Source organism: Perca flavescens, chromosome 14, assembly GCF_004354835.1.
Source record: "Perca flavescens isolate YP-PL-M2 chromosome 14, PFLA_1.0, whole genome shotgun sequence".
Taxonomy (NCBI): Eukaryota; Metazoa; Chordata; class Actinopteri; order Perciformes; family Percidae; genus Perca; species Perca flavescens.
The window spans coordinates 26518655-26536269 of NC_041344.1; the positions used below are offsets into that span (position 1 = coordinate 26518655).

At 41.5% G+C, this 17615-nt stretch overlaps 1 protein-coding gene across 2 annotated transcripts in view; it reads left to right on the plus strand.

Annotated features, from left to right (window-relative positions):
* slc66a2 (solute carrier family 66 member 2) overlaps positions 1 to 14141 on the plus strand; it is a 36029-nt gene extending 21888 nt beyond the window's left edge. For both annotated transcript variants that reach the window (XM_028598454.1, XM_028598456.1), the window contains one exon: positions 12426 to 14141. In XM_028598454.1, coding sequence (XP_028454255.1) covers positions 12426 to 12636 — 211 coding nt within the window. In that variant the 3' untranslated portion in view covers positions 12637 to 14141. The remainder of the gene's footprint in view (positions 1 to 12425) is intronic.
* Positions 14142 to 17615: the final 3474 nt, after the last annotated feature.

Sequence of the window (17615 nt, forward strand, 5' to 3'; positions counted from 1 at the left end):
TTAGCAGCAACTGGCAGCATGGTGGCTCAGTGGTTAGCACTTCTGCCTCACAGCAAGTTGGCATTGCAGAGTTCAATCCCCTCTGGGCAGGGCCTGTCTGTGTGGAGTTTGCATGTTCTCCCCGTGTTTGCGTGGGTTTCCTCCAGGTGCTCCGGTTTCCTCCCACCATAAAGGCACGCATGCTAGGCAACTAGGACTACAGTTGAAAATTAGCCGACTAGCTAACACTAGTTTACAGAAATGTTGATTTAATGTACATTGTCCTAATCAAATAAATAAATCTTAACTTAATAAACTGTAGAGATAACAGAATGTAAATAAACACTGAATTTCCCCAAGAGGGATCAATTAAGTATGTCATTCTTTTAAATATATTGAATGGCTATTACAGAAAAAAATGCAGATCATAAGTAGAATCAAAAATGGATTCAAATGAAAGATTTAAAGTCTACATAATGTTTTTTTTTTTTTAAATGCAACAATGAATCAAATTCAGTGCTACACATATACAATGCTGTGATTCTCTGATAACCTACCTATACGCATTTTCATTTGATGTGCTATGCAAGATTTAGAAGGCCAAAAATAAGGAATATAGTATTTTGAGAGTTTTGCACATTTAAACTTGTGACATAGAGCCAAATTAATTCTAAAATACTGAAATACCCAGGCAGTATGAAACATGAGGTGTCAGGTCATTTCTGCTCGTCAGTTCTTGTCGTATTCTGCCAGCCATCAGCCGGTGCAGATAAAGCTGCCGTAGGAGGCCGAGGACATTGTCATTTCCAGTTCAGTTTATTGTTTGTGTCCTCTCCGCCCTCTGTGCACAACCTGTTGGGTCTGTCAGGCTGTTGCTAGGTTACTTTACCTCAGCACTCCATTCAAGGTGTGTGTGTGTGTGTGTGTGTGTGTGTGTGTGTGTGTGTGTGTGTGTGTGTGTGTGTGTGTGTGTGTGTGTGTGTGTGTGTGTGTGTGTGTGTGTGTGTGTGTGTGTGTGTGTGTGTGTGTGTGTGTGTGTGTGTGTGTGTGTAAAAAAAAATACAAAAAACCACGAATTTAGGTGTGGAGTTATGATCAGGATTGTGTTTACGGTGAGGGTATGTCTAGGCATGCAGAAGTGAGGGTTAGGGTGTGTGTGTCTGTGTGTGTATACAAGGGCAGACATGCATTTTGCAAAGACAAAAACAAACAGACCGGAGAAGTAGAGTGCCCCTTCCAAAAACTAATAAACAATAAGATCCCATGTAGCACCAAAGTGGGGAAAAACATCCTCCTAGTTAATGGGCCAGCCAGGATTACCCTGCTGCGACCGGAGAAACTTTTGTAAGGAGTGGCAAAGTGCATCCAGTGCAGGGTAAGTTGCCAGTAGAATGAGTCATATTGGATATCCTCCGTATGTATACACACTAGCACTGCACCATTACACACTGTCAAACCGGCAGAGCAGTTTTTAATAATGAAATATGGATAGAGTTCGGGGGAGGTGATGAGTCCTGCATTGGAGGCGTTAGTCCCATGAGGACATACTATATACTACATACATACGTCATTGATGCTGTTTGACACCATTAACTGCTCTGTTACCGTAATGGGTCCTTGGAGGTTTGCATTAATACCACTCATACGTTGTGTATGTGTTGAGTGCGCTATTCTCTGTTAAGCCCTCCCCCCCCGGTCATGTTAGTGCATCTTCTCCCCTTCTCAAATATAACTTGTGCAGTTCACAATTACAACAGGGTCCGATTTACCACCAAAACATTCTCGCACATTTGTGAAACCATGAGATAAAAGGAGCTTCTCACTTCCGAACACTCGTCAATGTTGCTGCAACAACAACTGTTGCTGGCACCACCTCGCCGGTTAATGATTGGATGATGTAAAAGGCATGCAAATAAAGCAACAGCACTGTTCTTGTACTGCAGTGTACAGCTAGTTTTTTTTTTTTTTTTTTTTTTTTTTTTTGCCTCAGATTTCAGATCAAACCATCGGTTCTGCGCCCTTCTCCGGATACAGCGTTCGCTGCATTAGTAATTGCATTCCATGCATCGGTTTTATTTGCTGCTTAGTATGCACTGCTGCCGCTACTAAATATGATTTCTCGTTTTTCGTTAACTTCTTGCCGCAGTACCTCCACTTCAGAATTACTAAAGTTTTTCATTCTTTTGGAGTCGAGGCCTCTATTGTCTTTGCCACGTCTTTTGGACATTTCTCTAAGTGTGCACACAACATGGCCCTGCCATCTCATGCCCTTTTTATGGGAATTAACGGAGCACTTACCTATTCTAAATAGTGAATGTGTAGAGTTAATACGTGTTTTGAAGTGTGTTTTTCAAAGTAATTTAAATACTCAATAACGTCAATTTGCACATCATTAACACAACAATGACAATATTATCGTAGACGATATATCTCGCCCACCCCTAGTACATATATGAAAATTCACACGTAGATTCTTAGATGTGTATAAATTACTTTAGCCCAGGAAAAAGCCTTGTGAAAAAAGAATGGAAACTGCGAAAAGGCCGGAAACTGCGTCAGACCCAATGTGTCTCGGATAAGACCAATAATTGCAAACGGTATCCGAGCATGGACACTGTTGTTAGTTAGCTAGTGTTAGCTAACTCCTGGAAGCAACGCTCTGTTACTACTGCAGTAAGTAAGCTAGTAAGCCAGGCACACTTTAATAATCGGTTTCGTGCACTTGTGCTCTTGTGTTTTTAGCATTGAAAAGGCTTAAGAAAAAGACACCGCTCACCAAACTCCTGAGGTAGTGAGATGCCTTTATGACAGCCCCAGGAACACCACTTCAGCATGTGGAGAAATCCAAGGATTGACAGGAGAATAATGAGAGGACTAGACGTTCCAATGTACAGTAAAACCTTCTGCTTCACTGTCACGCTCAACAATAATACATTGTAGTAAAAAATGTATTACAACCGTTTAATTGCTGAAGCAAATGGCACCATTGCCAATACGACTGGTAGCCTTTTTCACGCTGGTCATATTTAAAGAGGATGTTGTGAATGCACTGCTTCTCTCGTCTCGGCTTGTGTGTGCATTCTCTTTAGCTCGTAACTGTGTCTTTTCACTCCTTGAACCAGTTGCTAGTAGCATAAAGTCGAGTCAAAATTTCACCCATATTTGGATTGAAAAAAACTGCGCCCTGTGTCCATACAAGCAAGCCAGCTCTTGTGTTTTGCGCATCTACTCAAGGGCCCTACCCATTTTGTCTGTCGCACTGCACTGATGCAGTTATTAAGGCCAAACAGTTCCCATACAGCCACTGGTAGCCCAGGCCTCCCATTTTACAGCTCATCCCAACCCTCGAGAAATTAAACCTTAAAAAGGACATGGGCCATGATTCATTGAAATGAAAACGCAGATATGAAGCAAAAAAATTATTAAAACTAAGTGACCCTGCTGGCTGAGATACAATGGTCCAATTTTAAATTTCTATTATTATTATTATTATTATTATTATTATTATTATTATTATCATTATTATTATTTGTATTAGTTTGTTTTTAAGTTTCTTTTTGTAAATCAACATTATTTAGAAATGTTCTTGAATCTTTTGAACTGTAGTTAAAACTGGATTTGGAACTAAGTGCAAATATCTCAGCCAGGGCTACTGTACTTGAAGATAGACATTTTAAAGGGGACATTAGGCCAGATGAAAGGTGTTTGTGTGTGGGGGATGACAGGGTTTTGAAGTGTTTGTGTTAATAGTTTTCAGGCTGCTGCTATTATTAGATGGTCCCCAGCTTAGAGAGCCAGAGGTACTTGCTGATACTGACCAGCCTGCCATGAAACAAATCAAATACAACACAACACACACAGACAAACACAAAACGGGGAGATGGGACATTCAGACAGACAACTGCAGCCTTATAAGGCTTGTGGTTGTGAGCTGCTTTCCAGTATCCTAGATAAGATGGCCAGAGCCTTATTTAGCCTGCAAGCTGCTGTTCGCGCATGCGCACACACACACACACACACACACACACACACACACACACACACACACACACACACACACACAGCCACGTGCTGGGAGAGATCTGTATTGACTACTGATGCTCTGGGCCATCACCCATGTGTCTGGGTGAATAGTGCTGCTGTGTGCATAGGGCTGTAGAACAGAGCAGCTCTGGCTCCCTGCAGCTGGAGAACCTTTAGATCATCTGTCCAACCATTCCTCCCTCCATCTGCTCACATCACTCAGAGAGATGCTTCCTCTTTATCACGATACATGAAAAATGAATCCAATTTTTTTCTGTTCCTTCAGGGTGAAAATCCTGTTGAGATGTGGCAATGGATGTAAAGTCTTATTTGTGAGGGAAATTGCTCTGCATTTTGTATGCTATGCGTTTTTCTATCAAAACAAATTACACATAATTTAGTCAAGGCGAAAGACTATACCGGATGATATAGGCAAACATCACAAAGAACAGCAAAACGAATTTCAATAGTGTGGCATCTATTCTCGTAAAACAAAAATAAAGTTACATGTAGGAAACTCAATGCCGTTGCAACTAAACTGCTTTGTCCACATATGATAATGCTGTTCCAGCCCAGACCCTGAATATAAGACAATTGAATGATGAGTTTGAGCGCAGCCACCGCGAGTGTCAAATCCCAGATCTCTGCAAATATATTCACAAAAAAAACAATAGTTTTCCTTTAATATCCCCAATACTGTGTGTAATGATACTATATGAAATTGTCTGGGTAGAAGCCAGTTTTCCACTTTTTAAGTTCACTTTTTTTCTTCAAGTACTTAAAACAATACTCCCATGCCCATTAGGGGTGGGATCGGCCGAATTTTTCTGTCCGAGCCCGGCCCGCGTTCGACACCGTTAAAATCAAATTTTTTCCCGTACTAATGACACATGTAGGCTACGTGTGTTTGTGTGGAAAGCTTTTATTAAGAAACTGTAAGGAAGGCACTCAGAAATGTCAACAGATGAGCGCATCAGCACGGTGAGCGCGCACAGGGGGCAACAAGCGCACGTTAACACAGGCGCACACAAGAGGCCCAATCATATAATTGAAATAAAATTAACATATGCCTAGACAACTATGTGGAAATACTTCCACACAGTAGACTTTCCTTCATTTTTGGTGGTTTTAAAATCTCCTGAGGCCAACTTCTTTTTAACATCTTCCATCGTTGAGCTCTGAGTGCTCTATGCGCTGCGGCGTGCAGTCTGCCTGACATGCACGTGTTTCTGCACACAGGAAGACGGATGTTAGGTTAATATTTTTAATTTATTTTAATCACAAAAACGAACATTTGCATCAAGTGAAACAGGCCCATTACATAATAAGCTGTTTAAAATTTTAAATGTCCAATGCCTTAGTCTACCGCGTTAATGTGACCGTCCGAGCCCGGCCCGAACCCGTCCATCATTTCTAAATATCCGTCCAAACTCGGTCCGGCCCGTTGTGTACCGTCGGGACCCGTCGGGCTCGGGTCGGGTATCCCAGCCTTAATGCCCATATGTTCTTTGAAAGAGTGTTTGTTAGCTGTCATTTTTTCCTATCCATACTGGACACTATGTGTGTTTCCATCCATCTGTTTATTCTGTTTTGCCACTGACATGCTCAGATTATTGTTCCAAGCGTCTGACACCATTAAGGAAAGGATCCCCAAAATTGCTATCGCCAGCGTACCACACTCCATTTAAATAAATAGTAATTTTATCATCATAAAATACACTCCATTCAAAGTCGACAGAAACAAGAAAAAAAAACAATTGAGAATTGCACAAGGGTAAAGAAAATGTCCAAGGTATAAAATAAATGTGGGCGAATGAGGGAAAAATACGGAGCAATAATATATTTTAACAGGTCAAAGATAAGCACAGTTCATAGTATATTTGTGTAGGTAGATAGAGCCTATATTGAATACCCTTTACCTGCCTTTTAGTAACAGATATTTTAAATGAGGAAAAATCAATTGCTGACATTAGGAGACACTCATAAGAGGTAAAAACAGGAGGGTATACATCAAAAAGGCAACACATCGGTGGTAGTATGGCATTTTGGCCATCGCCGTCTTGTTTTTTTTTTTTAGAGCCAGAAGTGATCATATTTGGACAAGAGGGTGGAGCTGTAAACGCTAAGCTCAACGCTGAGTTACCAGCTAACGCTAGATAGCTAGCTAGCTCGGTTGGTAAGGTGCATCCGTAATTCACGTTGACTCAGATACTAATTGGGATGCTAATTTTTGGCTAGCGAAAAAACAGGCTTGAAAACAAGATGTACTTACCAAGAAAAATAAATGAACATCTGACTCGTTAGAGTGAACTGATTACACACTGAGAGGGTGAAAGTTTAAGACGAAAATGTAAATGTATACATTGCCACTGAAAACACAGGACTTTCACCCAGGAGAGCTGGGATCGCATCCCGCATTTGGCGTTTTTTTAAATTTTTTTATTTTTTTTCTGTTTATTTAATTTTTTTAAAGCTTTCCCCAATGTTTCTTTCCTAAACCCAACCATTTATTGTTTTCCTAAGCGTGTGACGTTGGTCCCCGTCATGTTTTTGTCGTTTGTTTGTGTTACTAAAGCCTTTCCCAATGTTGTTTTCCTAAACCCAACTTTTTATTTATTTTTTTTACACGTGTGACGTTCTTGCGATAGCACGGCACGTTCTCGCGATAACACGCCACGTTGTGTGGATGTTTACATCCGCTGTATACAGCGTAGTCATACACGTGGATAGCTCAAAATGCGTACAGATAACACGCCATTTGGCTTTAGGAATGTGGCGTGTAGGTTTACACAAAGTCATGATGCCATGTTGAATCAAGTGAGAAGTAGGGACATTTTTTGTCATAGGCTTCTAGACAATCAAGCTTCTTTTTGCAACCAGTCAGGTCACCTCCTGCAGGTTTAAAGCACTTCCACATTGGCTTCACTTTTTAGGCCCGGAGGTTGCTGCTTGGGTACAACCCAAACCTGTACTGCACTTGTATAGTAGGAATTGTGTTGTCCATTTAAGCTCCACATCCCATTCTTTGTCAGTATGATTCTGTGAGTCATTTTCTTTAACCCTGAAACAGCTCCAAGATACTTTTATCCATCTAGGCTTAAAATAGCCTAACAAATAAATCAGTATGTGCTTTAATCTTCAGTGTATCTTAATGTATTCTAAGCAATACAAACAAAGCCAGTTTTGCTATACAGTGCATCTGCAGCCCGCTCTAGAAATTGCCTGGTCCAGTGCAGCTCTAGTTCTCCCCCGTCGTTATATCAGCGCCAGATCTCTGCGTGCTTTTTCTCTACCTCCCTTTATATATGTCAGAGAAGGTGATAAGTAAGTAGCCAGACATGTTTGCACCCTGTTCCCCGGCCCTCCACGTGTTATCTCTTATTAGGGAACCGGCAAAGGAATTGATCAAACACGAATCCTGCCTCTCTCATCATTACCTGCAGATACACATCACCACAACTCAGACATCAGCCTGAGGAACTGGGGGCGAGTGAGAAGTTCTCTTTCCACAGAGCTAACAAGCTCCTGACAAAAAAAAAAGTGCGAGTACGTTAGGCAGGGAGGAGGCAAATGCAAACAGGTATAGAGAGGCGGAGGAGGTGGTGGGAAGATGAATGGACGAGGAGAAAGTGCTGTAGACAGTGGGCTTATGAAGAAAGAATGAAATTTGAAGGTAGAAGGGACATTCAGAGATGCTGTATGGAAAGAGCTGGCAAAAAAGTAGGACCCTAGTATGAGGATGAGTGGATTATTACATTGAATACACATCATGATGTGGGGAAATATGTCGTGAGGATCAGCCTCCGGTCGATTGTTGAGGACACAGTCATTGATTTAAAAAAAAAAGAAGTGCTAGACACACACTAGATAGGTCCTTAAATTACTTTTTCATTCATCTGTAAGTTATTGTGCTTAAAGTGTTAGTTCACTGAAATTACAAAACAAACAAATGCCACCCATATGTGATATTGAAAATCTCAATTCATAAACTTGAGCATTAATCTACAGCAGCCTCCACTTGTCTGGAAAGGCGTTCCTTAAGATTTTGGACCCTGGCTGCAAGGATTCGCTCCAATTCAATGGTTGTACAATTGGTCATATAAAAAAAAATAAACCAATAAAATGAATCGCCCAATATTTTGTCCTGCGATATGGTTGATTCAGCTTAACCTGACTCCGCCAGATGGATTGCTTCGCATTTGCTCATCATATCCATCTGGGAACTTTCCGTTGGAGAACTTTTGGGAAGGGGCGGAAATACTGGTTAGCTGATTGGATGAACCATCGGTCTATAACCTATGTTGGTGATAGACGGGCCACAGATCCATGAAGCGTATGAAAATACAACCACAAGCCCGCCCCTGCTGCCGCAGGCAAAGCATAGTTCGTTAGCTCAGCAAGCAAGCAACATGTCGGTAAAGGATATTTGCCGTTTGTGTAACGAGAATTTAGGAATAAAAGATACCATTTCAGGTTCCCGGACCATATTCCAAAAGAAGGATCCAAGAGAAAAAAAGCATTAGCGAGCAGCTAACAGTATTAGGGCTACCGCTGTCTGAAAATACTGGTTAGCTGATTGGATAAACCATCTGTCTATCACCACCTAAACCCGCCTCAAAACCAACGCTGATTGGCACGGTCGTTTGGCTAACGGCTCCAAATTTTCTCTATCTCAAGATGCCAGACTGATCTGCGAGTGGAAAACTGGAGCTCGCCAGATCAGGACTGTCTCACGAGGCTAGATTCAGCTACAAGAGTATTAGGCCTTTTCTCATAATAACTTGCCCTTCACACATGTGGACACACACACAAGAGATTCGGTGTCAAACACGTTCTTACCTACTGAAATGACTTTGTGTGGTTAAGACGAGTGGTGGTGCCTGGGTAAAGCGTAAAGGAGGCCGGACATGACGCGATTAACATTGCAAGTAACAAGTCTCTTGCCTCTTCCCTTTTTTTGTATTTGACTCGGCGTAAGTCACCATGCCTCTTGACCCTCGGGTGTTTGTTTTCTTCCGGTTTCGCACCAGCCGCGTGATAGAAACATCGTGAGCACGGCCACTCGCTCGCTGTGAATTCTCCAGGCAATTTCCAGCTCTATTCACACATGGGCTGAGGTCAGAACTCTGTATAGGCCAGTCAAGTTCTTCCTCACCAACTGGAAAAACCATTCCTTTAACCTGACTGTTAAACTTTACTTGAAGGTATCTACGTAAGAGTGACATCACACTGTCATGGACGTGTCATAAACATTATAAACAAGTCATAAACATTTATGACCTAATGCTTCGGTCATTAAGTGTCATTCGGTTTTTGCCATGACAAGTCAGAGTTAGGGTTAGAGTTAGTTCATGTGTCATGACCGTGTCATGTGTTCATGACAGTGTCGTGTCACTCCAAATGGAGATACCTTTCAAGTAAAGTGTTACCGACCTGACTTTAGGGGCAGTATTGTGCCTTGCCAAATTGTTGCCCGAATGATTGTTGTGTGCTGCAGCATTATGATTTCCCTACCTGTGGAGCCCAGCCCAAACCATACAAAATGGCCCCCAGACCAAAAGTACTCCAAAGTATAAGGGTAGGGCGGTCTGCATGCTTCTGGCCATATAGTTAACATTTTATTTGATCTTGAGATATCCATCTCTAGGATTTCTACCTACACCTCACTACAATATAGAGATGAGCTGAATTCATCTTAGGAGCAATTGTGCTGACCAACCAAACGGACACGCTTGAGTGAACGGAATTTCAAATGTCTCGGCATGTGTTGGTATTGTTGAAGGCGGGTTGCTTTAGGAAGCACATCTGCAGATTGCTGTGTGTGTGTGTGTGTGTGTGTGTGTGTGTGTGTGTGTGTGTGTGTGTGTGTGTGTGTGTGTGTGTGTGTGTGTGTGTGTGTGTGTGTGTGTGTGTGTGTGTGTGTGTGTGTGTGTGTGTGTGTGTGTGTGTGTGTGTGTGCGTGCGCACACAGGTGCATTGTAGACCCAGTGCTTGCTCATTCCTTTTCCTTGCCAGCATTGCCTACACTTATCCCTGCCTCACGCATAAAAAAGTTCTGCAGGAGTGGAGAGGTGTGTTGATTCTGTTATAATGACTATAAGGACTTTGGACAAGTGTACCCTCATTTCTTCAGTGCAGTTGTGTGAGTTGTGTCTTTGTCTATTTTTAAAGAGCATGAAGGACAAAGCTTATGCTGAAATTAACTGAACTGATCAGGGGTCAGTCAAAGAGCCTTCCCTACCATAAAGTCTATTTAAGTCTAAATTATCCTATTAACATTACTCATAGGTCTAAATGAGCGTTCATTAATATGGTAATGTTTGTCTTTTGACCGTTTGATACATTTCTTAACGTACATTTGCTCTGCTTTCTGAAATTTCTCTCTTTCTCTCATCCCCGGCCGGATCACTTTCAGCGAATGCTGTGTTGCCTTTTATGGAAATTGTCTTTCAATATTACTTGGTTTTAGATTTGTAATCCATAGCTAGTGAATGGAAACTCGGGATCGCTTTTAAGGTTAGGCAAAATCTAAAGGATAAGGCACCGGACTTTAGACGTACGGAGGCTATGACGCACATTTTGGCTATGAAGCCTAAATGGAGAATGTAAGAATCACTTTAGCCCTTCAACAATGATGCATGAAATAGAAATAATTCATTTACATATAACTTTTTGTCAAACACTTATGAGTTCAATAGTTAGAAATGTGCCGCAAGAGGTCGAGTTTATGAGAAGATTCATTATTTCAATTTCCCATGGTTGTTATTGTGGCACATTTGCTATTCCCTTCTAGACTCAACTGATATTGCCTTTCTGTGTTCCCTTTTCCTGCTGTCATTAACATATGCTCTTAGTAACCAAATTAGATTTGGACGGAGCAAAAAATACATCAAAACCAGGTGGAAATTATTTTTAAGATGCATTAAAGGTCCAGTGGGTAACGTTTTCAGTTGTTCATTATCAAAATCTGTGTTGCCCGTTCACAAACTTGTCCTTTTTCATGAATATTGACCACCACCATCAGTTCAAAGTATTCCTTTTGGCTTGAATTTTTACATTTCCATTCACATGAACTGGGGTAGACGCTCCATATTCATGCGCCATCTTGAAATACGTTACCCAGTCAGGACATACTGCTCCGCCTCACATAAAATATATGTTCTCAGCGCTAGATGGGAGAAATTCCCCACATATTGGAGCTTTTTAAAGGTCTAGTGACAAGAGAAGATACTAAGCTGAGGCACACCAGGAAAGTGTTTAAATTGACATTCAAAATAAGCCTTTCCAGCAGTTGCAAGCGATTACAGCGACAGCTACCAAAACCGCCCAAACAAGGTTGAAACACGCCGTCTCCTCATGATAGGATTTCATCAGACATTATTAAATGTTTTGCCCTCCCCACTGTTTAACCTAAGTCGTCGCCAATGCACATGTTACATTGAGTTTTACAGTGGACATTTGTATTTGACCGAAAAGGTAAAACCTATTGTTTATGCTGCTTTCTGATTCTTAAACCGCCTAATAGTAAGCCTTAAAAAATAAATTTTCTCCTACATAGGAAATAATATATTCTACATAGGAGATAAAGTTTAGATATAATGTCCTATTTAGGAGATAACATCCCATACATAGGAGAAACTTTGCTTTTGCCCAACATTTCCTGCAACAAAAAAATGCCAAAATTAGTGCTGTCAAACGATTAAAATATTTAATCGCGATTAATCGCATTAATGTCATAGTTAACTCGCAATTACTCACACATTTGTATCTATTCTAAATGTCTCTTGATTTCTTTTTGTCCCATTATTTTTTTTTTTCTCATTTTAATGCTCTTATCAACATGGAAAAGTGGATCGGCTTGTTTGTGCTTTTGTCGCCCGGCTTTGACATTTCGGCGTTGCGCGCTCGCCATCCACTCAAAACGTAACGTTAGCCTACTACTCTTTGGCCGGCTCGCAAGCCCAAACAAGTGTGTCCTTGCTTTGTATCCGGTCTAGCTAGATCCGGTGTGGTGTTGTAGTTTTTCTAACGTTACTAGTTGTTGCAACAGCATGTGAAAAAAACTACAAAGTTTACTTGGCCAAAAAGAACATTAATCTCTTGATTAAAAAAAATTTACGCCGTTTAAAATGGGTTTGCGGTAACGCTGTTAATGCGTTTAACTGACAGCACTAGCCAAAATAACATAAAAGCAGTTGAAACATGTTTGAAAATGGCCATTTTGAAATGGAAATCATATAAATGACATAAAAAAAAACGTAGGAACTCCAACCGTTGTTATGAAAATAAGAGTGATGAAATAAGAGTGATGAAATAACATTTCACGGTAATGAGCTTGAGATAAGTGTTCGTGATGAGTTTTAATAACAGCTGCAGCGGTCTCGTTTTATTCATTCTCCCTTTGTCTCACTCTTTCCTCCCAGTATCAAGATGGTGCTGATGTGGACCAGCGGCGACACCTTTAAAACGGGCTACTTCCTGCTCACCCAGGCTCCGGTGCAATTCTGGACGTGTGGCCTGCTGCAGGTCTTGGTGGACTTCACCATCCTGTTCCAGGTTTACTACTACAGCCGCTACCCACAGAAGCCAGTGTCCCACACTGTCTCCCACACCACCAGTGCCAAAGCCCTCTGAGAGCCTCTGCAATCTCTCGGGAGGACACATCACAACTCGACAAACGCCAGCGAGGAAGCTCTTTTTCAGAGGCGCTTGCAGACATGTATAAGAAGACGCGAGTACCGAGCCACCTTGAGATGATGCAGGCTGCTCACGCTCACTCCCAAGTAAACCGAAGGACACACACCCACCCATGAATCAGGCCAAAAACGTACACAGACACTTGGTGGTGGTGTTGTCTGCAGCGATAACTGACGGACACTTGTTACAAACAAACCTCGGATCCTTTTTTTTTTTTCTTTTTCATTTTTATTTATTTATCCTACTGACTCCTCCACAATGCGACCGTATGCTTTTGTCCTGGAATGCAGACTTCGCAAAGAATATATCCTTGAATCCACCCGTGCATGTGGAGAATAGTATGCACATAGATGAGTGTACACCGGAAATAACTGGAGATATACAGCCTGCGCTGAAATCCGGGCTCGAGGAAACATGGACCGGCTGCTGTCGTCCACATTGGCTGATGATTGTTGCATGGACCCCTCTGCCTTAAAACCCACCCATTCAAACATGGCTCGCAGCATTACAAGCAATATACTGTACATGTTGAATCAATCAAAAGGGAGGAAAAGAAATCCTACTATACATCATTACTGAATGTACAAAATTACATGTTTTTTGTTCCCCCCCTCCAACACCGTGGAGAAATGCGGGTCAGTCTCCCACTTGTTGGACAGACAACTGAGGAATGGAATTGTAAGAAAGTAGAGGCAATCGCACTTCGCTAAAAGAAGATAAATCCCAAAGGCTTGAAGATGCAATGTATTGGCTTTTATAAAAAACAAAGGATCATAATACATCAGTGGCCTTCATGGTAACGGAGCAATGATAAAATCAGAGCTTTGTAAAAAGAATAAAAGAATAAGAAAAAAAAGAACACAAGGGCAGTCTTCTATCTGAAGCATCATTAAAGCATCATGACCGGATTTCCGGCTGCATAAAGGCGGACGCCAAGGTTTTTGTACTGAAGATGTTGACATTTTGTGTATATCATTTTGATCGTTTTCATGAGGTGCATTTAGACTGAACACAAAGCGGATTTAATGCAATTGCATACAAAGTCATTAATACAAGTTGGGCGGGAATGTGCTCCGGCCAGGGGCCAAGTGTAGCATTGGGCATCGAGAACCGCTTCCAACTTGGAAATCGTTTCAAAAATTATGATTTCCAATGGAATTCTTTTTCTTTTTTTTTGGAAAAATGTGGTTACGAATCCGATCATCTGTCCCAAATTTAACACGCGCAGGTTTGGGTTTCCGTAGCGGCCGCTGTACTTCCAGGCGCTTGTTGTGTTGCGGCCACGGAGCGCCGCTCTACATTGTGGCTTTATTTTACGTTGGAAAAAGCCCGGTAAAACTGCAAATCACCTAGCCTCGTTACACCATCCTGAACGGGGGGGTCCAGTTTTCCACTCGCAGATCAGTCTGGCATCTTGAGGCAGAGAAAATTTTGAGCAGTTAGCCAAATGACCGGGCCAATCAGCGTTGGTTTTGAGGTGGGTTAGGTGGCGATAGACAGATGGTTTATCCAATCAGCTAACCAGTATTTTCAGCCAGCGGTAGCCCTAATTCTGTTAGCCGCTCGCTAATGCTTTTTTTCACTTGGATCGTTCTTTTGGAATATGGTCCGGCAACCTGAAATGGTGTCTTTTGTTCCTAAATTCTCGTTACACAAATAACCTTTACCGACATGTTGCTTGCTTGCTGAGCTAACGAGCTATGCTTTGCCTGCAGCAGCAGGGGCGGGCTTGTGGTTGTATTTTCATACGCTTCGTGGATCTGATTGGTTGATTTGGCCCGTCTATCACCAACATAGGTGATAGATGATGGTTCATCCAGTCAGCTAACCAGTATTTTTGCCCCTTCCCAAAAGTTCTCCAACGGAAAGTTCCCAGATGGATATGCTGAGCAAATGCGAAGCAATCCATCTGGTGGAGTCAGGTTACAAATCACCATTGAATCAAAATGAATTTTTTCCCCGTGTCCGTGAAATAAGCATGCGACCCGTTTCAACTCCAACCCTCAGAGAATCAAGAATCGATAAGAATCCGAATCAAAAGGAAGAATCAGAATCGGAATCAGAATTGTTCAAATCAAAACGATGCCCAGCCCTAGCGAAATGAAGCAAGAACGAGTCGGCCTGAGTTGAAAATGTGTACGTTTGAGCAAAATCTGGTTCATCCTGCGGGTTTATGAATCCAAAAGGTACAGGGACAATAGGAAAAAGGAGAAAGACTGGAGAAAATAACAGAAAGAACTGGAGTTCAACTGAGATCAGTTTGAGGTTGGCTTGCTTGACAAACTCTGCATCCACTCATATGCATCCACTGCTTGCTAGCTACGGCGGGGGGTGGGGGGGGGGGTGGTATCTTGGCCTGAATAACATGACGTAGATACGGCATTGTTTTTCCAAATGTGACCCATTGCTCTTATCTGTAAGAATAACATTCTAGGCACCGAGTTAATTGCTGAGATCTGGAAATGCAGCGCCATCGCTACAAAGGTAATACAAAGTTATTATTGCCGGTAGAAATTGCAGCCAAATGATCCTTTTTAGGCAAGTTCACTTTTTTTTTTTTCATTGATTTATTGATACTTCTCTATGTCCGGCCCAATCATATACTGTAACCACCTCCCATCATGTTGGCTGTGGGTGGCACTGACTTTTTAAGAGTATTGGTCCTGCTGCAAATCCAATAACATCTCATGACTCGCCATTTTGTCCTAAGAAATTCATTTCCTGTTCAGATGGAGAAGGGTCAGTGTAACGCTTATCAGTTCAGTTTTTTCAGCACAAACGGACCGTTGGAAAAACAGAAAAATGGGTTCAAATATTGAATTTTTCATTTTTTTCTACCTTGACAAATAAAATTGGATCTTTAACCTGTTTTTCCAATATTCCGTTTTTTATTCAGAGGATCAGAAATTGAGAAAATTACAAAATGGCACCTGAGCTCCAATTACGGTATTCAATACTGCAATGTTATTCTCTTCCTCTACTTTGCAGGTCATCAACTGCATATGGACCAAAAAAAACAACTAACTGAACTTTGGGGTCAGAGGTGCTTGCAACTGATGGTTTGGAGTTTGTGTGTGGGGGGGGCAGCTAGGCGGAATGAGGGAGAGAATACCATTGCAGTGTTGAATAATTGGAGCTCAGACGCAATTTTATAATTTTCAAAATTTCTGATCCTCTGAATAAAAACAGAAAATTGGAAAGATATGTTAAAGATCCAATTTTTTTTTTATTTGTCAAGGTGGAAACAAATTGAAAAATTGGATATTGGAATCCATTTTTCTGTTTTTCCAAATGTCCGTTTGTGCTTATAAAATTGAACTGATAAGCGTTACGCTGACCGAGAAGCGTGCCGATTTTCTTTGTTATTGTTGTTGTTTTGTAATCTTTCTCTGGCGGAGCGGAGAAAATGGCAATAAAAATGAAAACAAACCGGGAGGTGTCAGGACTGTGTTAGGCCTTCAGTGACCTGATTCTGTCCTCCTCTTCTAAGCTTCAAGAAATGGAAAGTTCCCTTCTGTTCCAGAGGGACGTGGCAAGACTTTTCTATACATATTTCTTTCCTAGCTCTAAATATACATGGGGGAGATGTGGTGGCTACTTGTTTTTTGTTGTTGTGGATGTGCACCTTTTGTGTTCACACTATTTATTCTGTTTATCCAGGTTTTTTTTTTTTTATAAATCTTCAAATGCCGATGTAAGGTAGTGCATGCCTGCTGTTTATTCAGGCAGTTGTGGGGGGGGGGGACTGTGTTCAGATAATATACCTGATAGGTTGTTGTTGTTCTGCTCAACAGGATCAAAATTACTATTTCATTCCATGTATTGTTTTTTTGTTTTGTTTTTATACTTTGCGTTTTGTATCATTTTGTTTATTCATTTCTCTCGTGTGAAGGTATTTTACCGTAGAAACCATGTTGTCCATTACCATCTGTGTGTGAGAAACCCACACCTTGTTTGTTAATGTACCAAAAATAATATTACCATTATGTTTGTTTGGTTTTTTTGGGGGTTTTTTTAATACAATTTTTACTATGTTACATTGTTGGTTTGTGTTTTCACTTTTCTTTTAAACTGCCAATTGTCCATCTCAATAAAATTGGTGTCCTACACCTGTTTAAACCCCAAGTACAGCGTGGCCTTGACACCCAATAAATAGGACCAGGAGAGACCCGTGCGTCATGTTTTGTTTATGGAGAATGTTTAGTGTCAGTCGTTCCACTTTCAATCCGCCGCTGCACCCCACCCCCATCCCCCCCCCCATCAGCGATGCAGCTCTGGCAGACATCGGTTGTCAAAGGAAGAATAAGCCGACCAGCCGTGGTCCGTCTTTGGGCATGTGCCATCTAAACACATGAATTGTACCGTGCAGGGCTGTCACGCAGGACACAGATAATAAGATGTGCCAGCCGGGCGGTAAAAAAAAGATGGATTTGAAAAGGCATTTTCTAAAAGCAGACCCGGATTTATAATGTTCTCCTTCGAAGTCTTTCATCGTGCCATTAACTCTCTTTTTTTATTTATCAGGGACAATGCACACTAACAACACATAAAAGTAAAATGTGCCAGAATTAGCCTGGTGGCTATTTTACATCCGCTGTCCTTGGACTGGTGGTAAGAGGTCGCCCTAAAACGAGATGAAACTATTAAGCTATCTATAATGCATACAGTTTTGGCCCTATACGATAAAAGTTGATTATACTAATGCTAAAAGACAAGAACATAAAAACAAGATCACACCCTGCTAGGCCCATTTCAGAAAGCAGGTTTAGTGAAAACTCTGAGTTAGTTAACTCTGAGATCAGGGTAACTCTAGGTTTTGTCTTTCAGAAAGGGAATTATTTAAACCTGAGAGAGAGGTAACTCCAGCCCGTTTCAGAAAGAGAGGTAACTTCACCTCAGAGACAGTTACTATGGTA